Below are 27,177 nucleotides of genomic sequence, written 5' to 3'. Positions count from 1 at the left end.
CGGTACAGAGTCAATGTGGAGGCTATATACAGGGGGAACCAGTACAGAGTCAATGTGGAGGCTATATACAGGGTATTACGGTACAGAGTCAATGTGGAGGCTATATTCAGGGTATTACGGTACAGAGTCAATGTGGAGGCTATATACAGGGGGGTACTGGTACAGAGTCAATGTGGAGACTATATACAGGGGGTACCGGTACAGAGTCAATGTGGAGGCTATATACAGGGGGTACCGGTACAGAGTCAATGTGGAGACTATATACAGGGGGTACTGGTACAGAGTCAATGTGGAGGCTATATACAGGGGGTACTGGTACAGAGTCAATGTGGAGGCTATATACAGGGGGTACCAGTACAGAGTCAATGTGGAGACTATATACAGGGGGTACTGGTACAGAGTCAATGTGGAGGCTATATACAGGGGGTACCATTACAGAGTCAATGTGGAGGCTATATACAGGGGGTACCGGTACAGAGTCAATGTGGAGGCTATATACAGGGGGTACCGGTACAGAGTCAATGTGGAGGCTATATACAGGGGGTACCGGTACAGAGTCAATGTGGAGGCTATATACAGGGGGTACCGGTACAGAGTCAATGTGGAGGCTATATACAGGGGGTACCGGTACAGAGTCAATGTGGAGGCTATATACAGGGGGTACCGGTACAGAGTCAATGTGGAGGCTATATACAGGGGGTACCGGTACAGAGTCAATGTGGAGGCTATATACAGGGGGAACCGGTACAGAGTCAATGTGGAGGCTATATACAGGGGGTACTGGTACAGAGTCAATGTGGAGGCTATATACAGGGGGTACCGGTACAGAGTCAATGTGGAGGCTATATACAGGGGGTACCGGTACAGAGTCAATGTGGAGGCTATATACAGGGGGTACCGGTACAGAGTCAATGTGGAGGCTATATACAGGGGGTACCGGTACAGAGTCAATGTGGAGGCTATATACAGGGGGTACCGGTACAGAGTCAATGTGGAGGCTTTATACAGGGTGTACTGGTACAGAGTCAATGTGGAGGCTATATACAGGGGGTACCGGTACAGAGTCAATGTGGAGGCTATATACAGGGGGTACTGGTACAGAGTCAATGTGGAGGCTATATACAGGGGGTATTGGTACAGAGTCAATGTGGAGGCTATATACAGGGGGTACTGGTACAGAGTCAATGTGGAGGCTATATACAGGGGGTATTGGTACAGAGTCAATGTGGAGGCTCTATACAGGGGGTACCGGTACAGAGTCAATGTGGAGGCTATATACAGGGGGTACCGGTACAGAGTCAATGTGGAGGCTTTATACAGGGGGTACGGGTACAGAGTCAATGTGGAGGCTATATACAGGGGGTACCGGTACAGAGTCAATGTGGAGGCTATATACAGGGGGTACCGGTACAGAGTCAATGTGGAGGCTATATACAGGGGGTACCGGTACAGAGTCAATGTGGAGGCTATATACAGGGGGAACCGGTACAGAGTCAATGTGGAGGCTATATACAGGGGGTACTGGTACAGAGTCAATGTGGAGGCTATATACAGGGGGTACCGGTACAGAGTCAATGTGGAGGCTATATACAGGGGGTACCGGTACAGAGTCAATGTGGAGGCTATATACAGGGGGTACCGGTACAGAGTCAATGTGGAGGCTATATACAGGGGGTACCGGTACAGAGTCAATGTGGAGGCTATATACAGGGGGTACCGGTACAGAGTCAATGTGGAGGCTATATACAGGGGGTACCGGTACAGAGTCAATGTGGAGGCTTTATACAGGGTGTACTGGTACAGAGTCAATGTGGAGGCTATATACAGGGGGTACCGGTACAGAGTCAATGTGGAGGCTATATACAGGGGGTACTGGTACAGAGTCAATGTGGAGGCTATATACAGGGGGTATTGGTACAGAGTCAATGTGGAGGCTATATACAGGGGGTACTGGTACAGAGTCAATGTGGAGGCTATATACAGGGGGTATTGGTACAGAGTCAATGTGGAGGCTCTATACAGGGGGTACCGGTACAGAGTCAATGTGGAGGCTATATACAGGGGGTACCGGTACAGAGTCAATGTGGAGGCTTTATACAGGGGGTACGGGTACAGAGTCAATGTGGAGGCTATATACAGGGGGTACCGGTACAGAGTCAATGTGGAGGCTATATACAGGGGGTACCGGTACAGAGTCAATGTGGAGGCTATATACAGGGGGTACCGGTACAGAGTCAATGTGGAGGCTATATACAGGGGGAACCGGTACAGAGTCAATGTGGAGGCTATATACAGGGGGTACTGGTACAGAGTCAATGTGGAGGCTATATACAGGGGGTACCGGTACAGAGTCAATGTGGAGGCTATATACAGGGGGTACCGGTACAGAGTCAATGTGGAGGCTATATACAGGGGGTACCGGTACAGAGTCAATGTGGAGGCTATATACAGGGGGTACCGGTACAGAGTCAATGTGGAGGCTATATACAGGGGGTACCGGTACAGAGTCAATGTGGAGGCTTTATACAGGGTGTACTGGTACAGAGTCAATGTGGAGGCTATATACAGGGGGTACCGGTACAGAGTCAATGTGGAGGCTATATACAGGGGGTACTGGTACAGAGTCAATGTGGAGGCTATATACAGGGGGTATTGGTACAGAGTCAATGTGGAGGCTATATACAGGGGGTACTGGTACAGAGTCAATGTGGAGGCTATATACAGGGGGTATTGGTACAGAGTCAATGTGGAGGCTCTATACAGGGGGTACCGGTACAGAGTCAATGTGGAGGCTATATACAGGGGGTACCGGTACAGAGTCAATGTGGAGGCTTTATACAGGGGGTACGGGTACAGAGTCAATGTGGAGGCTATATACAGGGGGTACCGGTACAGAGTCAATGTGGAGGCTATATACAGGGGGTACCGGTACAGAGTCAATGTGGAGGCTATAAACAGGGGGTACCGATACAGAGTCAATGTGGAGGCTATATACAGGGGGTACCGGTACCGAGTCAATGTGGAGGCTATATACAGGGGGTACCGGTACATAGTCAATGTGGAGGCTATATACAGGGTATTACGGTACAGAGTCAATGTGGAGGCTATATACAGGGGGTACCGGTACCGAGTCAATGTGGAGGCTATATACAGGGTATTACGGTACAGAGTCAATGTGGAGGCTATATTCAGGGTATTACGGTACAGAGTCAATGTGGAGGCTATATACAGGGGGAACCAGTACAGAGTCAATGTGGAGGCTATATACAGGGTATTACGGTACAGAGTCAATGTGGAGGCTATATTCAGGGTATTACGGTACAGAGTCAATGTGGAGGCTATATACAGGGGGAACCAGTACAGAGTCAATGTGGAGGCTATATACAGGGTATTACGGTACAGAGTCAATGTGGAGGCTATATTCAGGGTATTACGGTACAGAGTCAATGTGGAGGCTATATACAGGGGGGTACTGGTACAGAGTCAATGTGGAGACTATATACAGGGGGTACCGGTACAGAGTCAATGTGGAGGCTATATACAGGGGGTACCGGTACAGAGTCAATGTGGAGACTATATACAGGGGGTACTGGTACAGAGTCAATGTGGAGGCTATATACAGGGGGTACTGGTACAGAGTCAATGTGGAGGCTATATACAGGGGGTACCAGTACAGAGTCAATGTGGAGACTATATACAGGGGGTACTGGTACAGAGTCAATGTGGAGGCTATATACAGGGGGTACCATTACAGAGTCAATGTGGAGGCTATATACAGGGGGTACCGGTACAGAGTCAATGTGGAGGCTATATACAGGGGGTACCGGTACAGAGTCAATGTGGAGGCTATATACAGGGGGTACCGGTACAGAGTCAATGTGGAGGCTATATACAGGGGGTACCGGTACAGAGTCAATGTGGAGGCTATATACAGGGGGTACCGGTACAGAGTCAATGTGGAGGCTATATACAGGGGGTACCGGTACAGAGTCAATGTGGAGGCTATATACAGGGGGTACCGGTACAGAGTCAATGTGGAGGCTATATACAGGGGGAACCGGTACAGAGTCAATGTGGAGGCTATATACAGGGGGTACTGGTACAGAGTCAATGTGGAGGCTATATACAGGGGGTACCGGTACAGAGTCAATGTGGAGGCTATATACAGGGGGTACCGGTACAGAGTCAATGTGGAGGCTATATACAGGGGGTACCGGTACAGAGTCAATGTGGAGGCTATATACAGGGGGTACCGGTACAGAGTCAATGTGGAGGCTATATACAGGGGGTACCGGTACAGAGTCAATGTGGAGGCTTTATACAGGGTGTACTGGTACAGAGTCAATGTGGAGGCTATATACAGGGGGTACCGGTACAGAGTCAATGTGGAGGCTATATACAGGGGGTACTGGTACAGAGTCAATGTGGAGGCTATATACAGGGGGTATTGGTACAGAGTCAATGTGGAGGCTATATACAGGGGGTACTGGTACAGAGTCAATGTGGAGGCTATATACAGGGGGTATTGGTACAGAGTCAATGTGGAGGCTCTATACAGGGGGTACCGGTACAGAGTCAATGTGGAGGCTATATACAGGGGGTACCGGTACAGAGTCAATGTGGAGGCTTTATACAGGGGGTACCGGTACAGAGTCAATGTGGAGGCTATATACAGGGGGTACCGGTACAGAGTCAATGTGGAGGCTATATACAGGGGGTACCGGTACAGAGTCAATGTGGAGGCTATAAACAGGGGGTACCGATACAGAGTCAATGTGGAGGCTATATACAGGGGGTACCGGTACCGAGTCAATGTGGAGGCTATATACAGGGGGTACCGGTACATAGTCAATGTGGAGGCTATATACAGGGTATTACGGTACAGAGTCAATGTGGAGGCTATATACAGGGGGTACCGGTACCGAGTCAATGTGGAGGCTATATACAGGGGGTACCGGTACATAGTCAATGTGGAGGCTATATACAGGGTATTACGGTACAGAGTCAATGTGGAGGCTATATTCAGGGTATTACGGTACAGCGTCAATGTGGAGGCTATATACAGGGGGTACCGGTACCGAGTCAATGTGGAGGCTATATACAGGGGGTACCGGTACATAGTCAATGTGGAGGCTATATACAGGGTATTACGGTACAGAGTCAATGTGGAGGCTATATTCAGGGTATTACGGTACAGAGTCAATGTGGAGGCTATATACAGGGGGAACCAGTACAGAGTCAATGTGGAGGCTATATACAGGGTATTACGGTACAGAGTCAATGTGGAGGCTATATTCAGGGTATTATGGTACAGAGTCAATGTGGAGGCTATATACAGGGGGAACCAGTACAGAGTCAATGTGGAGGCTATATACAGGGTATTACGGTACAGAGTCAATGTGGAGGCTATATTCAGGGTATTACGGTACAGAGTCAATGTGGTGGCTATATACAGGGGGGTACTGGTACAGAGTCAATGTGGAGACTATATACAGGGGGTACCGGTACAGAGTCAATGTGGAGGCTATATACAGGGGGTACCGGTACAGAGTCAATGTGGAGGCTATATACAGGGAGTACCGGTACAGAGTCAATGTGGAGGCTATATACAGGGGGTACCGGTACAGAGTCAATGTGGAGGCTATATACAGGGGGTACCATTACAGAGTCAATGTGGAGGCTATATACAGGGGATACCGGTACAGAGTCAATGTGGAGGCTATATACAGGGGGTACCGGTACAGAGTCAATGTGGAGGCTATATACAGGGGGTACCGGTACAGAGTCAATGTGGAGGCTATATACAGGGGGTACCGGTACAGAGTCAATGTGGAGGCTATATACAGGGGGTACCGGTACAGAGTCAATGTGGAGGCTATATACAGGGGGTACCGGTACAGAGTCAATGTGGAGGCTATATACAGGGGGAACCGGTACAGAGTCAATGTGGAGGCTATATACAGGGGGTACTGGTACAGAGTCAATGTGGAGGCTATATACAGGGGGTACCGGTACAGAGTCAATGTGGAGGCTATATACAGGGGGTACCGGTACAGAGTCAATGTGGAGGCTATATACAGGGGGTACCGGTACAGAGTCAATGTGGAGGCTATATACAGGGGGTACCAGTACAGAGTCAATGTGGAGGCTATATACAGGGGGTACCGGTACAGAGTCAATGTGGAGGCTATATACAGGGGGTACCGGTACAGAGTCAATGTGGAGGCTTTATACAGGGTGTACTGGTACAGAGTCAATGTGGAGGCTATATACAGGGGGTACCGGTACAGAGTCAATGTGGAGGCTATATACAGGGGGTACTGGTACAGAGTCAATGTGGAGGCTATATACAGGGGGTATTGGTACAGAGTCAATGTGGAGGCTATATACAGGGGGTACTGGTACAGAGTCAATGTGGAGGCTATATACAGGGGGTATTGGTACAGAGTCAATGTGGAGGCTCTATACAGGGGGTACCGGTACAGAGTCAATGTGGAGGCTATATACAGGGGGTACCGGCACAGAGTCAATGTGGAGGCTTTATACAGGGGGTACCGGTACAGAGTTAATGTGGAGGCTATATACAGGGGGTACCGGTACCGAATCAATGTGGAGGCTATATACAGGGGGTACCGGTACCGAATCAATGTGGAGGCTATATACAGGGGGTACCGGTACCGAATCAATGTGGAGGCTATATACAGGGGGTACCGGTACAGAGTCAATGTGGAGGCTATATACAGGGAGTACTGGTACAGAGTCAATGTGGAGGCTATATACAGGGGGTACCGGTACAGAGTCAATGTGGAGGCTATATACAGGGGGTACCGGTACCGAGTCAATGTGGAGGGCTATATACAGGGGGTACCGGTACATAGTCAATGTGGAGGCTATATACAGGGTATTACGGTACAGAGTCAATGTGGAGGCTATATTCAGGGTATTACGGTACAGCGTCAATGTGGAGGCTATATACAGGGGGTACCGGTACCGAGTCAATGTGGAGGCTATATACAGGGGGTACCGGTACATAGTCAATGTGGAGGCTATATACAGGGTATTACGGTACAGAGTCAATGTGGAGGCTATATTCAGGGTATTACGGTACAGAGTCAATGTGGAGGCTATATACAGGGGGAACCAGTACAGAGTCAATGTGGAGGCTATATACAGGGTATTACGGTACAGAGTCAATGTGGAGGCTATATTCAGGGTATTACGGTACAGAGTCAATGTGGAGGCTATATACAGGGGGAACCAGTACAGAGTCAATGTGGAGGCTATATACAGGGTATTACGGTACAGAGTCAATGTGGAGGCTATATTCAGGGTATTACGGTACAGAGTCAATGTGGTGGCTATATACAGGGGGGTACTGGTACAGAGTCAATGTGGAGACTATATACAGGGGGTACCGGTACAGAGTCAATGTGGAGGCTATATACAGGGGGTACCGGTACAGAGTCAATGTGGAGGCTATATACAGGGAGTACCGGTACAGAGTCAATGTGGAGGCTATATACAGGGGGTACCGGTACAGAGTCAATGTGGAGGCTATATACAGGGGGTACTGGTACAGAGTCAATATGGAGACTATATACAGGGGGTACCGGTACAGAGTCAATGTGGAGGCTATATACAGGGGGTACCAGTACAGAGTCAATGTGGAGACTATATACAGGGGGTACTGGTACAGAGTCAATGTGGAGGCTATATACAGGGGGTACCATTACAGAGTCAATGTGGAGGCTATATTCAGGGGGTACTGGTACAGAGTCAATGTGGAGGCTATATACAGGGGGTACCAGTACAGAGTCAATGTGGAGACTATATACAGGGGGTACTGGTACAGAGTCAATGTGGAGGCTATATACAGGGGGTACTGGTACAGAGTCAATGTGGAGGCTATATACAGGGGGTACCAGTACAGAGTCAATGTGGAGACTATATACAGGGGGTACTGGTACAGAGTCAATGTGGAGGCTATATACAGGGGGTACCATTACAGAGTCAATGTGGAGGCTATATACAGGGGGTACCGGTACAGAGTCAATGTGGAGGCTATATACAGGGGGTACCGGTACAGAGTCAATGTGGAGGCTATATACAGGGGGTACCAGTACAGAGTCAATGTGGAGGCTATATACAGGGGGTACCGGTACGGAGTCAATGTGGAGGCTATATACAGGGGGTACCGGTACAGAGTCAATGTGGAGGCTTTATACAGGGTGTACTGGTACAGAGTCAATGTGGAGGCTATATACAGGGGGTACCGGTACATAGTCAATGTGGAGGCTATATACAGGGGGTACTGGTACAGAGTCAATGTGGAGGCTATATACAGGGGGTATTGGTACAGAGTCAATGTGGAGGCTATATACAGGGGGTACTGGTACAGAGTCAATGTGGAGGCTATATACAGGGGGTATTGGTACAGAGTCAATGTGGAGGCTCTATACAGGGGGTACCGGTACAGAGTCAATGTGGAGGCTATATACAGGGGGTACCGGTACAGAGTCAATGTGGAGGCTTTATACAGGGGGTACCGGTACAGAGTTAATGTGGAGGCTATATACAGGGGGTACCGGTACCGAATCAATGTGGAGGCTATATACAGGGGGTACCGGTACCGAATCAATGTGGAGGCTATATACAGGGGGTACCGGTACCGAATCAATGTGGAGGCTATATACAGGGGGTACCGGTACAGAGTCAATGTGGAGGCTCTATACAGGGGGTACCGGTACAGAGTCAATGTGGAGGCTATATACAGGGGGTACCGGTACAGAGTCAATGTGGAGGCTATATACAGGGGGTACCGGTACAGAGTCAATGTGGAGACTCTATACAGGGGGTACCGGTACAGAGTCAATGTGGAGGCTATATACAGGGTGTTACGGTACTGAGTCAATGTGGAGGCTATATACAGGGGGTACCGGTACAGAGTCAATGTGGAGGCTATATACAGGGGGTACCGGTACAGAGTCAATGTGGAGGCTATATACAGGGGGTACCGGTACAGAGTCAATGTGGAGGCTATATACAGGGTGTTACGGTACTGAGTCAATGTGGAGGCTATATACAGGGGGTACCGGTACAGAGTCAATGTGGAGGCTATATACAGGGGGTACCGGTACAGAGTCAATGTGGAGGCTATATACAGGGGGTACCGGTACAGAGTCAATGTGGAGGCTATATACAGGGGGTACCGGTACAGAGTCAATGTGGAGGCTAAATACAGGGTGTTACGGTACTGATTCAATGTGGAGGCTATATACTGGGGGAACCGGTACAGAGTCAATGTGGAGGCTATATACAGGGTATTACGGTACAGAGTCAATGTGGAGGCTATATACAGGGGGAACCGGTACAGAGTCAATGTGGAGGCTATATACAGGGGGAACCGGTACAGAGTCAATGTGGAGGCTATATACAGGGGGTACCGGTACAGAGTCAGTGTGGAGGCTATATACAGGGGGTACCGGTACAGAGTCAATGTAGAGGCTATATACAGGGGGTACCGGTACAGAGTCAGTGTGGAGGCTATATACAGGGGGTACCGGTACCAAATCAATGTGGAGGCTATATACAGGAGGTACCGGTACAGAGTCAATGTGGAGGCTATATACAGGGGGTACCGGTACAGAGTCAATGTGGAGGCTATATACAGGGGGTACTGGTACAGAGTCAATGTGGAGGCTATATACAGGGGGTACCGGTACCGAATCAATGTGGAGAGGTACAGGTTAGTTGAGGTAATCTGTACATGTAGGTAGGGGTAAAGTGACTGTACATAGATAATAAACAGCAGAACAGGTTAGTTGAGGTAATCTGTACATGTAGGTAGGGGTAAAGTGACTATGATATAGATAATAAACAGTAGTACAGGTTAGTTGAGGTAATCTGTACATGTAGGTAGGGGTAAAGTGACTATGATATAGATAATAAACAGTAGTACAGGTTAGTTGATGTAATATGTACATGTAGGTAGGGATAAAGTGACTGTACATAGATAATAAACAGAGTAGCAGCAGTGTAAAAACAAATGGGGGGGGGGGGGGGGGTGAATGTAAATTGTCCGGTGGCCATTTGATGGCCGTGCAGCCGCACACAAGCCTAAGATCACTATGTGCAATGCCAAGCGTCGGCTGGAGTGGTGTAAAGCTCGCCTCCATTGGACTCTGGAGCAGTGGAAACGCGTTCTCCGGAGTGATAAATCACCTCACCATCTGGATAAATCTGGGTTTAGCGTATGCCAGGAGAACGCCACCTGCCCCAATGCATAGTGCCAACTGTAAAGTTTGGTGGCGGAGGAATAATGGTCTGGGGCTGTTTTTCATGGTTCAGGCCCCCTAGTTTAGTGAAGGGAAATCTTAACACTACAGCATACAATGACATTCTACACGATTCTGTGCTTCCAACTTTGTTGCAAAAGTTTGGGGAAGGCCATTTCCTGTTTCAGCATGACAGTGCCTCATGCACAAAGTGAGGTCCATACAGAAATGGTTTGTCAATATCGGTGTGGCAGAACTTCACTCGCCTGCACTGAGCCCTGACCTCAACCCCATCGAACACCTTTCGAATGAATTGGAACACCAACTGCGAGCCAGACCTAATCACTCAACATCAGTGCCCAACCTCACTAATGCTCTTGTGCCTGAGTGGAAGCAAGCCCCCTCAGCAATGTTCGAACATCTAGTGGAAAGCCTTCCCAGAAGAGTGGAGGCTGTTATAGCAGCAATGTTCCAACATCTAGTGGAAAGCCTTCCTAGAAGAGTGGAGGCTGTTATAGCAGCAATATTCCAACATCTAGAGGAAAGCCTTCCCAGAAGAGTGGAGGCTGTTATAGCAGCAATGTTCCAACATCTAGTGGAAAGCCTTCCCAGAAGAGTGGAGGCTGTTATCGCAGCTAAGGACCAACTCCATATTAATGCCCATGATTTTGCGATGAGATGTTTGACGAGCAGGTGTCCACATACGTTCGGTCAAGTAGTGTATCTTACAAGGACCATTACATTTAAAAATGTTAATAAAACACAGTTTTACTGTTTTTATGAGTGCGGCTCCATAAAAACAGATGTACCGGTGTAGCTAGTTGTTATTGTCGACCAATCACAGCGGCGCTACAGACAGAGAGGCTCAATGCGTAGCAGAGTGATTTCTAAATCAATGATGAATTACAATTACGGAATGAAGTTGGCTAAATGAGAAGGAGTGGGCTGTTGTTTTTATATGAATGGAGTTGTTGTAGACATTGGACAGGAAGTGCAGCAAAACAGCCTCAATTAGCCTTGTTACTTTAGCAACTTTAGCTAACTTAGCTGGCTACTGTAGCTAGGCTAACTTAGCTGGCTACTGTAGCTAGGCTAACTTAGCTGGCTACTGTAGCTAGGCTAACTTAGCTGGCTACTGTAGCTAGGCTAACTTAGCTGGCAACTGTAGCTAGGCTAACTTAGCTGGCAACTGTAGCTAGGCTAACTTAGCTGGCTACTGTAGCTAGGCTAACTTAGCTGGCTACTGTAGCTAGGCTAACTTAGCTGGCAACTGCAGCTAGGCTAACTTAGCTGGCAACTGTAGCTAGGCTAACTTGGCTAGGCTAACTCTTTACAACAATTTGATACAGTCAAGACAGACACTACCAGATGGTATGATGGATAACCTTTGGCAGCAACACGTTTTTCTAACTAGCACAAGTCGGTTTGTCTACTCTCTCCCCCCCCCCCCCCCCTCTGTGCCACCCACACACTGTCACACACCCTGGCCCCTGCTCATCTCCCCCTCTGCGCCACCCACACACTGTCACACACCCTGGCCCCTGCTCATCTCCCCCTCTGCGCCACCCACACACTGTCACACACCCTGGCCCCTGCTCATCTCTCCCTCCTCTCTCTCTCCCTCCGTCACACACCCTGGCCCCTGCTCATCTCCCCCTCCTCTCTCTCTCCCTCTGTCACACACACTGGCCCCTGCTCCTCTCTCCCAAACAACCTTGGCCTTATTTTTAGCTACAGTTGAAGTCGGAGGTTTACATACACCTTAGCCAACTATATCTAAACTCAGTTTTCACAAATCCTGACATTTAATCCTAGTAAAAAATCCCTGTTTTAGGCTAGATAGGATCACCACTTTATTTTAAGAATGTGAAATGTCAGAATAATAGTAGAGAGAATGATTTATTTCAGCTTTCATCACATTCCCAGTGGGTCAGAAGTTACCATACACTCAATTAGTATTTGGTAGCATTGCCTTTAAATTGTTTAACTGTTTTGGGTAGCCTTCCACAAGCTTCCCACAATAAGTTGGGTGAATTTTGGCCCATTCCTCCTGACAGAGCTGGTGTAACGGAGTCAGGTTTGTACCTCCTTGCTCGCACACACTTTTTCAGTTCTGCCCACACATTTTCTATGGGATTGAGGTCAGGGCTTTGTGATGGCCACTCCAATACCTTGACTTTGTTGTCCTTAAGCCATTTTGCCACAACTTTGGAAGTATGCTTGGGGTCATTGTCCATTTGGAAGACCCATTTGCGACCAAGCTTTAATTTCCTGACTGATGTCTTGAGATGTTGCTTCAATATATCCACATACTTTTCCTGCCTCATGATACCATCTATTTTGTGAAGTGCACCAGTCCCTCCTGCAGCAAAGCACCCCCACATCATGATGCTGCCACCCTCGTGCTTCCCGGTTGGGACGGTGTTCTTCGGCTTGCAAGCCTTCCCCTTTTTCTTCCAAACATAACGATGGTCATTATGGCCTAATAGTTCTATTTTTGTTTCATCAGACCAGAGGACATTTCTCCCAAAAGTACGATCTTTGTCCCAATGTGCAGTTGCAAACTGTAGTCTGGCTTTTTTATGGCGGTTTTGGAGCAGTGGCATCTTCCTTGCTGAGCGGCCTTCCAGGTTATGTCGATATAGGACTCGTTTTACTGTGGATATAGATACTTTTTTACCTGTTTCCTCCAGCATCTTCACAGGGTCCTTTGCTGTTGTTCTGGGATTGATTTGCACTTTTCGCACCAAAGTACGTTCATCTCTAGGACACAGAACGCATCTTTTTCCTGAGCGGTATGACAGCTGTGTGGTCCCATGGTGTTTATACTTGCGTACTATTGTTTGTACAGATGAACATGGTACCTTCAGGCATTTGGAAATTGCCCCACAAGGATGAACCAGACTTGTGGAGGTCTACAATTTTTTTCCTGAGGTCTTGGCTGATTTCTTTTGATTTTCCCATGATGTCAAGCAAAGAGGCACAGCGTTTGAAGGTAGGCCTTGAAATACATCCACAGGTACACCTCCAATTGACTCAAATTATGTCAATTAGCCTATCAGAAGCTTCCAAAGCCATGACATACATTTCTGGGATTTTCCAAGCTGTTTAAAGCCACAGTCAACGTAGTGTATGTAAACTTCTGACCCACTGGAATTGTGCTACAGTGAATTATAAGTGAAATAATCTGTCTGTAAACAATTGTTTGAAAAATGACTTGTGTCATGCACAAAGTAGATGTCCTAACCAACTTGCCAAAACTATAGTTTGTTAACAAGAAATTTGTGGAGTGGTTGAGGAACAAGTTTAATGACTCCAACCTAAGTGTATGTAAACTTCCAACTTCAACTGTAAATGTTGCAATTGCGATTTGACTTGCGATTTAGAGCAAAACATTTGGGCAAACTGTTGGAATGATGGAAACAGAATGAATATTCTAATTCTATAGTTAGTTAGAATATAATAGTGGGTTTGTGACATTTAAATATTTCAGAAAAAGTGGGAGAAAACACCTGCATCTTATCCAGAACACTGCAGCCCACCTGGTTTTCAACCTGCCCAAGTTCTCCCGCCCCTACGGGAGGACAGCTCCCGCTCAGCCCAGTCCTAGCTCTTCTCTGTCCTCCCACCCCTACGGGAGGACAGCTCCCGCTCAGCCCAGTCCTAGCTCTTCTCTGCCCTCCCACCCCTACGGGAGTACAGCTCCCGCTCAGCCCAGTCCTATCTCTTCTCTGTCCTCCCACCCCTACGGGAGGACAGCTCCCGCTCAGCCCAGTTCTAGCTCTTCTCTGTCCTCCCACCCCTACGGGAGGACAGCTCCCGCTCAGCCCAGTCCTAGCTCTTCTCTGTCCTCCCACCCCTACGGGAGGACAGCTCCCGCTCAGCCCAGTCCTAGCTCTTCTCTGTCCTCCCACCCCTACGGGAGGACAGCTCCCGCTCAGCCCAGTCCTAGCTCTTCTCTGCCCTCCCACCCCTACGGGAGGACAGCTCCCGCTCAGCCCAGTCCTAGCTCTTCTCTGTCCTCCCACCCCTACGGGAGGACAGCTCCCGCTCAGCCCAGTCCTAGCTCTTCTCTGCACTCCCACCCCTACGGGAGGACAGCTCCCGCTCAGCCCAGTCCTAGCTCTTCTCTGTCCTCCCACCGCTACGGGAGGACAGCTCCCGCTCAGCCCAGTCCTAGCTCTTCTCTGTCCTCCCACCCCTACGGGAGGACAGCTCCCGTTCAGCCCAGTCCTAGCTCCTCTCTGTCCTCCCACCCCTACGGGAGGACAGCTCCCACTCAGCCCAGTCCTAGCTCTTCTCTGTCCTCCCACCCCTACGGGAGGACAGCTCCCGTTCAGCCCAGTCCTAGCTCTTCTCTGTCCTCCCACCCCTACGGGAGGACAGCTTCCGCTCAGCCCAGTCCAAGCTCTTCCCTGTCCTGGCAACCCAATGGTTGAACCTGCTTCCACCTGAAGCTAGGACAGCACAGTCCCTGCCCATCTTCAAACAGTATCTTAAATAATCCTCGTCCACGGTATGGTTTTCAATACTGTGAGTACAATAAAAATACATTTAAAAAATACCTTCAGTCAACTAGGGTAATACATTAGCAGACAATGTTCTTCATTTCACCTGTCATATAATTTTTCATTATGAAGTTTACTGGTAGTCCCCAGGCACATGGTGTTTGTTAACAAGCACATAACAACAAGAGACCAGAGCCTTGTGAGTCACCCACTGTGGTGCAGCATGCGCCAGATGATCTATTGTAGTTACAGTATGGAATTCATAACTAAATGTTTGCCAGCTAGACATCTTATAATTATTAAGTCTAAAATGTGTTAATTGCTCTGCAGTTGTGCAATTAGTTTGCTAATTTAGTAGGCATCTAGCTAGTTAGCATGTAGCTAGTTAGCATGTAGCTAGTTAGCATGTAGCTAGTTAGCTTCTTGTAAAAATCTAGCTTCTCCTGGATCAAGAGCCTTGCTGTCTAATATTTGTATTGCTCGTGCATCAAACTGCGAGTAGCATTTTTTGAGTTACATGTATAATGTTATGAGCTGGAATGTCTGTCCTGCAAATAGTTTGTCAGAGACTGTCATTTGCTATTAGATTTTACATTACATTAGAATTGCTTAATCTTCTAGATTACAGAGGCTCAGTAGGGTTTGAAAATAGCGCCCCTAGTGTTCAGCGCCGATATTACCCAAACATCCAGGGATGGCACAAGGTCGTTAAAAATGAAGGTGTGACAATCTGGATAGCATTCAAACCTAACGTACAAGCAACATTTTTCTCCAATCCTATCGAAAACATAATGTTATTAAGTCATACACAAGTTTTACTGCGCGTGAAGTTTCAAACGCAAATATTTAAATCAGTTGTCTTCCTCAAAATTAAAGCGGATGATGAAGCAATATTTGCGAGAAGGAGGGAAATCTAATTTCATTGGTCCTCCGACTCACAGCTCAGAGACTTTTTAATTCGGGATAAATGGAGTTATCCCTGAGTTAGCCTGCCTGAGAACAGGCTAGTTCTGAAGGATTCATTGCCATTGGAAAACTTACCTACCTGGCTAAAAAGGTGAGTCACTTTCACTGTAACCTCTTATCCAGAGTTGAGCTCAATAGTCGATCAAAGTTAGCTTGCTAATTTTCTCCAACCAGGTATGTAGTATAAGGGTTCTGGCCAACTCATTGTCATGTTTTATAGGACACGAAAATAGAAACAGACTGGCGAGGAGAGCAGAGGAGAGAAACCTACCTGTTGCAGGAGAGGAAGTGCTGGAACACATCACATCTGGACAGGACCGGGTGACTAGTCATGTGATTCATCCACCATATCAACCCTTTCCTCCTTTTAGAGATGAAGTCCTCCTCAAACCGCCCCGTGGCCTGTTTCTCTGGGATGTGGGGCACCGAGATGACAGGGAACTTCTCCACCAGCCTGGCGTAGAGCCAGTCAAAGTGTTTATACCTCCTGTTTACCTGGGTCTGTGTGTGGGTGGGCGTCAGCTTGTAGGCAATGTAACTCTTCATCCCTTTGAACTTGGTCTGCTTGGTGGGGTCGTCTATGGTACAGGAGAATGGGTATGGGTTTTCCTGCCATTCTGGACCGTATTGTCCCGTTACAACACAGATCTTATCCCCATCTTTCACAAACCCAGCTGCCTCACCTAACACGAACGCTTCCCCTCCTGATTTCACAAATGTTGAAAACCTATTGAGGTTTCTACTGACCGTGGCAGAGCTCTTGGCTTGTTGAGCGTTGCCACTTCTGGACATAGAAGATGTTGACACGCTATATGTAGACGATCCATTGCCATCAAAGTCCCCTTGGTGACTACCACCAACAACCCCGGGCTCGTCAGCCACTGTAGAGGTGTCATCCCAGTCTTCATCCCAGTCTTCATCGCTGCCCTGGCTGGCTTGGTAACCGTGCTGCTGCTGCTGCGCTGGGGCAAGCGGCGAGGACGCTGTAAACCCAGACGATATTATTGATGTTTTGGACAAGTTTTCAATTTGATTTAATGTTTTATTCGAGGCGTCCCCGAAACCTCCGGTTGGAATATTGGCGTATCGGGATCCCCGGTAAGTATCCTCTGATGTGCTGTTATTATTAAACGTGGACGCGGTATCGTTATTTAGGATCTCGACGTAGGACGCGGGGAAGAGACCTCTCTCGCCTTTGCTGTTGGATCCTTCTAGCCAGCCTTCAATGTCCTGTTCGCTGTACAAGCTCACTATTTCATGTTCCGTTAATGATATCTCCCCTGTGTTTTCGGAATTGAACTCGTATAAAGCCCTCGCCTTGAGCGCCATAGTTCAACAAATTACTGTCCGGCGCCCCCGCAAAACAAATAACCAGCAAACTCTTATTAACGGGCTAGCCTATACAAACTACACTAGTTCTAAAGGCACACTCCCTCCTAAATGTCCCTTCTTATGCGATCTACCTCGCAATCCAGTTGTCTTTTGTTACTGTAATAAAAAATAAAATAATAAGTGCAATAAAATCCCGTTACTTCGTCCGAGTCTTTGCCGTTTAAAGTTGAAGGGACTAGTTGCAGCGGTGGCCCCTGCCTCTCTGATCACACACTCCCCTTTTCGCACTCAACAACCATACGTAATGGAGGGTGGTATGAGCCAGAATTAAGTCTAGGCAACCGTACCACCCTGTGGCTGTCGCCTACTATTGAACAGTCACCATGTCTGTGTGACGCCTGCGTGTTAATGAAAGTCATAAGGTGTGTATTTTATATTATTAATTACATCTCAACCATAAATGTTAGAAATGTACAGTTTTTCCCGTGTAAGAAAACGGAAGGGTTTTAGGATAGGTTGCTAATGTTTTTTTGTGTAGGAGATGTTTATTAAAATGCCATTCACACTTTCTGTACTTTTTTTCAACAACATTTTTAGATCCATTTAAAAAAAAAAAAAAATTATCAACAAAGGCTCAGATTAGTTCAGGTAATATATGTATATAGGTGATGTCACAATAACATGTGTTTGTGTTAATGTTTGTACGAAACCAAATGTAGCTTGGCCCCCAGTAATTTAGATTTTGTAATTCTTTTGTTGTTGAAATTGACACTACAGTATAGGCAATAATTTATACACAATTGCATTGCTTACCTCAATAAACAGTTGCGGCTCCCGTCTGAAAAAGTAGGTTTACTGAGGCAAGCAATGCAATTGTGTATAAATGATTGGCTATACTGTAGAGTATGGGGGAGTATTCTGGTGGCCTGGACGTGAGTTATATGTAATGTGAATGTGTAGATGTAGATGTATGGTGGCTCCAGATTTCAATTAAGGGACCAACGGGTTCTGCCTTGACAGGTACCAGGAATGGTGGGAGGGACAATCTGAATGTATTTATCTTTGCACACAAGAGCAGCGTCCAGGCATCCAGAATACTCCCCCTATCACCTGCTGTACGGACGCGAGCCGCAACTGTTTACTGAGGTAAGCAAATGTGCAATTGTGTATAAATTATTGCCAATACTGTAGTGTGAAACATGTTGTAGTTGACTTTCTATTGCTGTTTTTTTGTGTAACATACTTTATTATCCCTGATAGAAGTTGTCGAACAAGATCAGAATGCCTTCGAGGACCACCTGACTGAGAAGGAGGTTTTTGACCAGGTAAAAATGTTCACTGTTCATTTATTTTCTGGCCTTCAAAAGATATATATATATATTTTATTATATTATTTTATTGATTTATATATTTATTTGTATATGTGTATATATATATATATATATATATACCACCTCCTCGTGGTGGGCGGTATCGCCATGCTGTCAACAATACCTACACTGGCCCAGGGATTATCTCCAAATAGTCCATCTCAAGGCCAAGCGCTGGGTCACATTAAGTGACCAGGGGTGGCAGGTAGCCTAGTGGTTAGAGAGTTGGGACCGTAAGCAAAAAGTTGCTGGATCGAATCCCTGAGCTGACAAGGTAAAAAAAATATGTAATTATGCTCCTGAACAAGGCAATTAATTGTTCCCCGGTAGGCCGTCATTAAAAACAAATAGTTTTAATAAAGGTTCAAACATTTTCTTTTTAAGTAAGCCATTTCCAGGTAGGTACTGTTAAGGTGTATGACTCCAGTGGTCATGACATCACCTTGGAGTTTCTCTCCCAACTCACCTCTCTTATCTTTTTCAGGGACCATCCATTACCTCCCTCATCAACCCCACTGACAGGTTTCCTTTCTTTTCTGTCCGCCATTAACATTATTGCATGTCTAATCAAACATTTTTAAATTAAATCATTCAGTAACTGTATTTTTACCTGATAAACCTGTAACCTGTGTGTTTGCTTGTTTACGTCTCTGTCTCCTACCCTGTTCCCTTTAACTCTGCTCCTGTTCTCCAGGACCTAGGGGTTCGGCCCAACACCCAGACCCACCTGATGTCCTCCATTTCCTGTTCTCCAGGACCTAGGGGTTCTGCCCAACACCCAGACGTGGATCCACCTGATGTCCTCCATTTCCTGTTCTCCAGGACCTAGGGGTTCTGCCCAACACCCAGACCCAACTGATGTCCTCCATTTCCTGTTCTCCAGGAACTAGGGGTTCTGCCCAACACCCAGACGTGGATCCACCTGATGTCCTCCATTTCCTGTTCTCCAGGACCTAGGGGTTCTGCCCAACACCCAGACGTGGATCCACCTGATGTCCTCCATTTCCTGTTCTCCAGGACCTAGGGGTTCTGCCCAACACCCAGACCCACCTGATGTCCTCCATTTCCTGTTCTCCAGGAACTAGGGGTTCTGCCCAACACCCAGAACCACCTGATGTCCTCCATTTCCTGTTCTCCAGGAACTAGGGGTTCTGCCCAACACCCAGACCCACCTGATGTCCTCCATTTCCTGTTCTCCAGGACCTAGTGGTTCTGCCCAACACCCAGACGTGGATCCACCTGATGTCCTCCATTTCCTGTTCTCCAGGACCTAGGGGTTCTGCCCAACACCCAGACCCACCTGATGTCCTCCATTTCCTGTTCTCCAGGAACTAGGGGTTCTGCCCAACACCCAGAACCACCTGATGTCCTCCATTTCCTGTTCTCCAGGAACTAGGGGTTCTGCCCAACACCCAGACCCACCTGATGTCCTCCATTTCCTGTTCTCCAGGACCTAGTGGTTCTGCCCAACACCCAGACGTGGATCCACCTGATGTCCTCCATTTCCTGTTCTCCAGGACCTAGGGGTTCTGCCCAACACCCAGACCCACCTGATGTCCTCCATTAACTGTTCTCCAGGAACTAGGGGTTCTGCCCAACACCCAGACCCACCTGATGTCCTCCATTTCCTGTTCTCCAGGAACTAGGGGTTCTGCCCAACACCCAGACCCACCTGATGTCCTCCATTTCCTGTTCTCCAGGAACTAGGGGTTCTGACTTTTTCAGGTCAGAGAAAGATGACAGAGTTTCTGAATTGGAATTCCGAGTAGGATGACCGGTCAAAACAACAAATAATCCCAGTCTGAGCTTGTTTTTTTCCCGAGTTCCAAGTTGTCTTGAACGCACTGAAGTCGGAAGTCAGAGATTGCCGAGTTCCGAGATATTTTGAATGCTCCATTAAAGGCCTACCTCTTTCTGAATAGGACTACCTCCAACAAAGAATCCCTTGTCTCCATTGACAGTCCATGTTAATTCATGGAGGTATTTTATGAGGCTAGGAAGACGTTAGGTGACTTTGTGAAAGGTATCAGTAGCTTCACGAGGCTTAATTCTGGCACTTATCACCCCCTATAGGTGTGTATTGATGTGAGAAATAGGCATATCTACACAGCGATGGTGGCTGGCTGCGATATCAACTAGCCTAATAATTATTGTATTGAGGTGCCTATTTTAGCTAAATCGACAAATGAAATTGATTAGATTACTCTCAATCATTATTTTTTTTTTTTACAAAATCATGTACATTTTTGCAAACATCACGTTTGAAATGTGTTCATGGTAAGATCGTTCCTAATAAATTTACAAGCAAACTGACACGTAACTTGTCTGTGTCACGTTGCATGACGTGAAAACTATGTCTACATGACGTGTATGTGTCATGTGACATAAACGTGACGTGAACGCGTCGGCAAGTTTGATGCCTTGGAAAAAAAAACTTGTCTCTATTGACAAGTCCATGTTAATTCTTACAGAGCTAGGAAGACGTTTAGGTGACTTTGTGAAAGGTATCAGTAGCTTCACGATGCTTAATTCTGGCACTTATCACCCCTTATAGGTGCAGCTAGGGAGATGAACAATCTAATGGGCAACACCAATCAAACACTGGCCGCTTTAGTTGAGCGGTGTGATTTGATTGATTCTTGATTCTAGATGGTATCGGAATCCTACTGTATTTATAATAGTTTGTACATATCCTTTTTTTATCAGAATGTAACATGGGTGTAAACAATGTAAACAATCCGTAACAATGTAACATCTTTTTTTAAATTGTTTTTATTTAACCTTCATTTAACTAGGCAAGTCAGTTAAGAACAAATTCTTATTTACAATGACGGCCTACTTGTAAAGCTCCCCCAGGCCAAACCCTCCTCAAAACCGGATGACGCTGGGCCAATTGTGCGCCGCCCTATGGGACTCCCGATCACGGCCCGTTGTGATACAGCCCGGGATCGAACCAGGGTCTGTAGTGACACCTCTAGCATTGCGATGCAGTGCCTTAGACCGATAACATCTGATAACAATATTTATTGTTCTATCGCATTTTTAAGTATCTTCTTTCAACAGTGAACAATTTCTAAACAATCTCATAAAATTTGTACTGTAAAAACAACATCGTCACTGATGCTGAAAGCCTCATGCTTAGCATTCCCATTTATGTCATAGATACGTTTTCAATGACTGGAGAGGAACTTCTCTCTGTCCATTTACCAAATTAAATATACACTTCATATTTGTTCAAATTATAAGCATTTTTTTTTTAAATTGAGGTGAGAGGAGCTGGAGTAAATTTTCAAAGCGAGGAGGAAAAAACGTATTTTAAGAAAATTGATTTTAAATATGTCATTACTGCTGTTATATAATTCAATAACGTTAGCACCAACAGCTTTTTGTAGCAAAGTAGCGTCAGATAGAAATGTAACAATAACAATGTTTAGAGAAATATTTGAAAATTTAACTTCACACGAAAATAACAGACACAATGAATGAACCGATCACTCATGTTAGTGGTACTGTAACAGCTGATCTGACCTCATCTTTACCTGATCAATACAGTAATAATCAATAATCAATAGTCAATAATCAATAGTCAATAATCAATAGTCAATAATCAAGAGTCAATAATCAAGTCAATAATCAATAGGGGTCCTCCTCAGTGTGTTGTATCCTAACAGGTGTTCTCTGTTTGGATTCCACCACCAGTATCCCATCATGACATAGTAGAGCCCTCAGACCCCCCGCCTGCTGTAGTTTCTCAGGCAGTGGGTACTGACGGGTGAAGCTTCGGGTAACAAACCCATGTTCATCCATTCTGGCTCCATGCTGAGCCTTGATCAAGAGCCATCCCTCAAACACCTGAATCATGATATCCTCAGGTCTGAACTGGGACACGTCCAGAAGCACCTGGTAAACAGGCTGAGTCCGCTGGGGTTGGGTTGTGGTAGTATCGTCGCAGACCCCTTCTAGCTTCACTACCCCAGGGTCGGGCCTCACTACCCCAGGGTCGGGCCTCACTACCCAAGGGTCGGGCCTCACTACCCCAGGGTCGGGCCTCACAACCCCAGGGTCGGGCCTCACTACCCCAGGGTCGGGCCTCACTACCCCAGGGTCGGGCCTCACTACCCCAGGGTCAGGGAAGGCTGGCCCGGGCAGGGCGAACAGGTCATGGTCCTCCACACAGTCGTCCAAGTCCCTTCCTTGGAACAGGGCCTGGTGGCGGACTGGGCTGTTCACCCAGTGGGTTATAGACAGTCCCTCCATGGTTCTGCCTTCCTCCCAATCCATGTCCCAGAAAGCCTCTTGTGTTGCTGCTGTGTGGCAGAGAGGAGTGAGCTTCACAGTCGCACAAATACAATCAAGGAAAGAAAAGAACCTGCAGTCGCTACTTCTCTTTCAAACCAAGGTGCATGAACAACTGCGCAAACGGAATATGAGAAGATATCCAGCCAGTCAATAGTCCTTCAGAAACACTTTTCTATTGTTAAACCCCAGTGCTAGTCATTCAGAAACACTTTTCTATTGTTAAACCCCAGTGCTAGTCCTTCAGAAACACTTTTCTATTGTTAAAACCCCAGTGCTAGTCATTCAGAAACACTTTTCTATTGTTAAACCCCAGTGCTAGTCATTCAGAAACACTTTTCTATTGTTAAAACCCCAGTGCTAGTCATTCAGAAACACTTTTCTATTGTTAAACCCCAGTGCTGGTCATTCAGAAACACTTTTCTATTGTTAAAACCCCAGTGCTAGTCATTCAGAAACACTTTTCTATTGTTAAACCCCAGTGCTAGTCATTCAGAAACACTTTTATATTGTTAAACCCCAGTGCTAGTCATTCAGAAACACTTTTATATTGTTAAACCCCAGTGCTAGTCATTCAGAAACACTTTTCTATTGTTAAACCCCAGTGCTAGTCATTCAGAAACACTTTTCTATTGTTAAACCCCAGTGCTAGTCATTCAGAAACACTTTTCTATTGTTAAACCCCAGTGCTAGTCATTCAGAAACACTTTTCTATTGTTAAACCCCAGTGCTAGTCATTCAGAAACACTTTTCTATTGTTAAACCCCAGTGCTGGTCATTCAGAAACACTTTTCTATTGTTAAACCCCAGTGCTAGTCATTCAGAAACACTTTTCTATTGTTAAACCCCAGTGCTAGTCATTCAGAAACACTTTTCTATTGTTAAACCCCAGTGCTAGTCATTCAGAAACACTTTTCTATTGTTAAACCCCAGTGCTAGTCATTCAGAAACACTTTTCTATTGTTAAACCCCAGTGCTAGTCATTCAGAAACACTTTTCTATTGTTAAACCCCAGTGCTAGTCATTCAGAAACACTTTTCTATTGTTAAAACCCCAGTGCTAGTCATTCAGAAACACTTTTATATTGTTAAACCCCAGTGCTAGTCATTCAGAAACACTTTTCTATTGTTAAACCCCAGTGCTAGTCATTCAGAAACACTTTTCTATTGTTAAACCCCAGTGCTAGTCATTCAGAAACACTTTTCTATTGTTAAAACCCCAGTGCTAGTCATTCAGAAACACTTTTCTATTGTTAAACCCCAGTGCTAGTCATTCAGAAACACTTTTCTATTGTTAAACCCCAGTGCTAGTCATTCAGAAACACTTTTCTATTGTTAAACCCCAGTGCTAGTCATTCAGAAACACTTTTATATTGTTAAACCCCAGTGCTAGTCATTCAGAAACACTTTTCTATTGTTAAACCCCAGTGCTAGTCATTCAGAAACACTTTTATATTGTTAAACCCCAGTGCTAGTCATTCAGAAACACTTTTCTATTGTTAAACCCCAGTGCTAGTCATTCAGAAACACTTTTATATTGTTAAACCCCAGTGCTAGTCATTCAGAAACACTTTTCTATTGTTAAACCCCAGTGCTAGTCATTCAGAAACACTTTTCTATTGTTAAACCCCAGTGCTAGTCATTCAGAAACACTTTTATATTGTTAAACCCCAGTGCTAGTCATTCAGAAACACTTTTCTATTGTTAAAACCCCAGTGCTAGTCATTCAGAAACACTTTTCTATTGTTAAACCCCAGTGCTAGTCATTCAGAAACACTTTTCTATTGTTAAACCCCAGTGCTAGTCATTCAGAAACACTTTTCTATTGTTAAACCCCAGTGCTAGTCATTCAGAAACACTTTTCTATTGTTAAAACCCCAGTGCTAGTCATTCAGAAACACTTTTCTATTGTTAAACCCCAGTGCTAGTCATTCAGAAACACTTTTCTATTGTTAAAACCCCAGTGCTAGTCATTCAGAAACACTTTTCTATTGTTAAACCCCAGTGCTGGTCATTCAGAAACACTTTTCTATTGTTAAAACCCCAGTGCTAGTCATTCAGAAACACTTTTCTATTGTTAAACCCCAGTGCTAGTCATTCAGAAACACTTTTATATTGTTAAACCCCAGTGCTAGTCATTCAGAAACACTTTTATATTGTTAAACCCCAGTGCTAGTCATTCAGAAACACTTTTCTATTGTTAAACCCCAGTGCTAGTCATTCAGAAACACTTTTCTATTGTTAAACCCCAGTGCTAGTCATTCAGAAACACTTTTCTATTGTTAAACCCCAGTGCTAGTCATTCAGAAACACTTTTCTATTGTTAAACCCCAGTGCTAGTCATTCAGAAACACTTTTCTATTGTTAAACCCCAGTGCTGGTCATTCAGAAACACTTTTCTATTGTTAAACCCCAGTGCTAGTCATTCAGAAACACTTTTCTATTGTTAAACCCCAGTGCTAGTCATTCAGAAACACTTTTCTATTGTTAAACCCCAGTGCTAGTCATTCAGAAACACTTTTCTATTGTTAAACCCCAGTGCTAGTCATTCAGAAACACTTTTCTATTGTTAAACCCCAGTGCTAGTCATTCAGAAACACTTTTCTATTGTTAAACCCCAGTGCTAGTCATTCAGAAACACTTTTCTATTGTTAAAACCCCAGTGCTAGTCATTCAGAAACACTTTTCTATTGTTAAACCCCAGTGTTAGTCATTCAGAAACACTTTTCTATTGTTAAAACCCCAGTGCTAGTCATTCAGAAACACTTTTATATTGTTAAACCCCAGTGCTAGTCATTCAGAAACACTTTTCTATTGTTAAACCCCAGTGCTAGTCATTCAGAAACACTTTTCTATTGTTAAACCCCAGTGCTAGTCATTCAGAAACACTTTTCTATTGTTAAAACCCCAGTGCTAGTCATTCAGAAACACTTTTCTATTGTTAAACCCCAGTGCTAGTCATTCAGAAACACTTTTCTATTGTTAAACCCCAGTGCTAGTCATTCAGAAACACTTTTCTATTGTTAAACCCCAGTGCTAGTCATTCAGAAACACTTTTATATTGTTAAACCCCAGTGCTAGTCATTCAGAAACACTTTTCTATTGTTAAACCCCAGTGCTAGTCATTCAGAAACACTTTTATATTGTTAAACCCCAGTGCTAGTCATTCAGAAACACTTTTCTATTGTTAAACCCCAGTGCTAGTCATTCAGAAACACTTTTATATTGTTAAACCCCAGTGCTAGTCATTCAGAAACACTTTTCTATTGTTAAACCCCAGTGCTAGTCATTCAGAAACACTTTTCTATTGTTAAACCCCAGTGCTAGTCATTCAGAAACACTTTTATATTGTTAAACCCCAGTGCTAGTCATTCAGAAACACTTTTCTATTGTTAAAACCCCAGTGCTAGTCATTCAGAAACACTTTTCTATTGTTAAACCCCAGTGCTAGTCATTCAGAAACACTTTTCTATTGTTAAACCCCAGTGCTAGTCATTCAGAAACACTTTTCTATTGTTAAACCCCAGTGCTAGTCATTCAGAAACACTTTTCTATTGTTAAAACCCCAGTGCTAGTCATTCAGGAAATACTTTTTTCTTTTATCGCCATGGCAAAGCAGAGGATTGCGATTGGCGGGTCTGTGATCGTGTCGCTTGCAGTCTCTCAGTCTGAAAACCTCTTGTAATATTGCTGTGGCACTGAGTCACTGAGTTTGACAGTCGGTCAGATGAAATCAAGACGGGCCATGGCCTATATTTAGGACAGCATGTGATAGGTGCTCTATCAGACTCCCATGTTGCTGTGGCAGAGGAGTGAGCCCGACGGACATTTAGCTGAAATCATGGCAAACTATGTCTATATTAAGGACAGCGTGTTATTCTGGTGGGTGGTGGTTCTGGGGGATGGTGGTTTCTGGGGGTGGTGGGCCTCTCAAGTCCTAATAGCGGTGGGAAGGGATCAGACCTGGGTTCAAATGTCTATCTAAAATGTTTCAAATACTTTTAATTTGCTTTAGCCTGCCTGGAGTACCAGATGGGTTTGCACTTTTTCAGCTATTTTCTTTTGTTTCCATTGACCAGGCAAGATCAATCAAGCCCAGATAAAATATTAATTTCAAATACTATTTGAACCCAGGTCTGGATATATATAAGAAGGCTGTTTTTAGAGCTGGTAGATATGCAGCAGAAGCTAAGATTGCATATTTTATTTAACCTTTATTTAACTAGGCAAGTTAGTTAAGAACAAATTATTATTTACAATGACGGTCTAGGAACAGTGGGGTTAAACTGCCTTGTTCAGGGGGCAGAACGATATTTTTTTTTTTTTTTTACCTTGTTAGCTCAGGGATTCGATCTTGCAACCTTTCGGTTACTTGGCCAACGAACTAATGTCTCATATGTTTCCTTACACACTTAAAATATAATAATAAAAT

General features: G+C 45.5%; 2 protein-coding genes and 1 long non-coding RNA gene across 6 annotated transcripts in view; 1 reads left to right on the top strand and 2 right to left on the bottom strand.

The window, feature by feature from the left end:
- Nucleotides 1-17,380, bottom strand: part of LOC110513046 (sorting nexin-18-like) — a 39,406-nt gene extending 22,026 nt beyond the window's left edge. The window contains exon 1 of the mRNA XM_036979225.1: nt 16,020-17,380. Within this exon, the coding sequence (XP_036835120.1) occupies nt 16,020-17,077 (1,058 nt within the window). The 5' untranslated portion in view covers nt 17,078-17,380. The remainder of the gene's footprint in view (nt 1-16,019) is intronic.
- A 718-nt stretch (nt 17,381-18,098) lies between these two features.
- LOC110513045 lies at nt 18,099-19,431 on the top strand. The gene is made up of 4 exons (XR_005051984.1): nt 18,099-18,226; nt 18,341-18,405; nt 18,935-18,972; nt 19,145-19,431. It is a non-coding gene; the product is annotated as an uncharacterized LOC110513045 (long non-coding RNA).
- Nucleotides 19,432-21,219: 1,788 nt separating this feature from the next.
- Nucleotides 21,220-26,512, bottom strand: hspb3 (heat shock protein, alpha-crystallin-related, b3). Of its 4 annotated transcripts, none has more exons than XM_036979223.1 (3): nt 26,336-26,509; nt 22,562-22,757; nt 21,220-22,456 (listed from the first exon to the last, which is right to left on the bottom strand). In XM_036979223.1, the coding sequence occupies exons 1-3, from the start codon at nt 26,352-26,354 to the stop codon at nt 22,084-22,086; spliced, it is 588 nt and encodes a 195-aa protein (XP_036835118.1). In that variant the 5' UTR covers nt 26,355-26,509; the 3' UTR covers nt 21,220-22,083. The 4 variants fall into 4 exon arrangements, with proteins under 4 accessions (XP_036835118.1, XP_036835119.1, XP_036835117.1 ...); XM_036979224.1 differs by having other exon boundaries at nt 21,220-22,435; nt 26,336-26,498; XM_036979222.1 differs by having other exon boundaries at nt 21,220-22,754; nt 26,336-26,512.
- Between the last annotated feature and the right edge of the window lie 665 nt (nt 26,513-27,177).

This window comes from Oncorhynchus mykiss, chromosome 6, assembly GCF_013265735.2.
Source record: "Oncorhynchus mykiss isolate Arlee chromosome 6, USDA_OmykA_1.1, whole genome shotgun sequence".
In the NCBI taxonomy this organism is placed as follows: Eukaryota; Metazoa; Chordata; class Actinopteri; order Salmoniformes; family Salmonidae; genus Oncorhynchus; species Oncorhynchus mykiss.
This window is presented reverse-complemented; position numbering and strand designations above follow the sequence as displayed.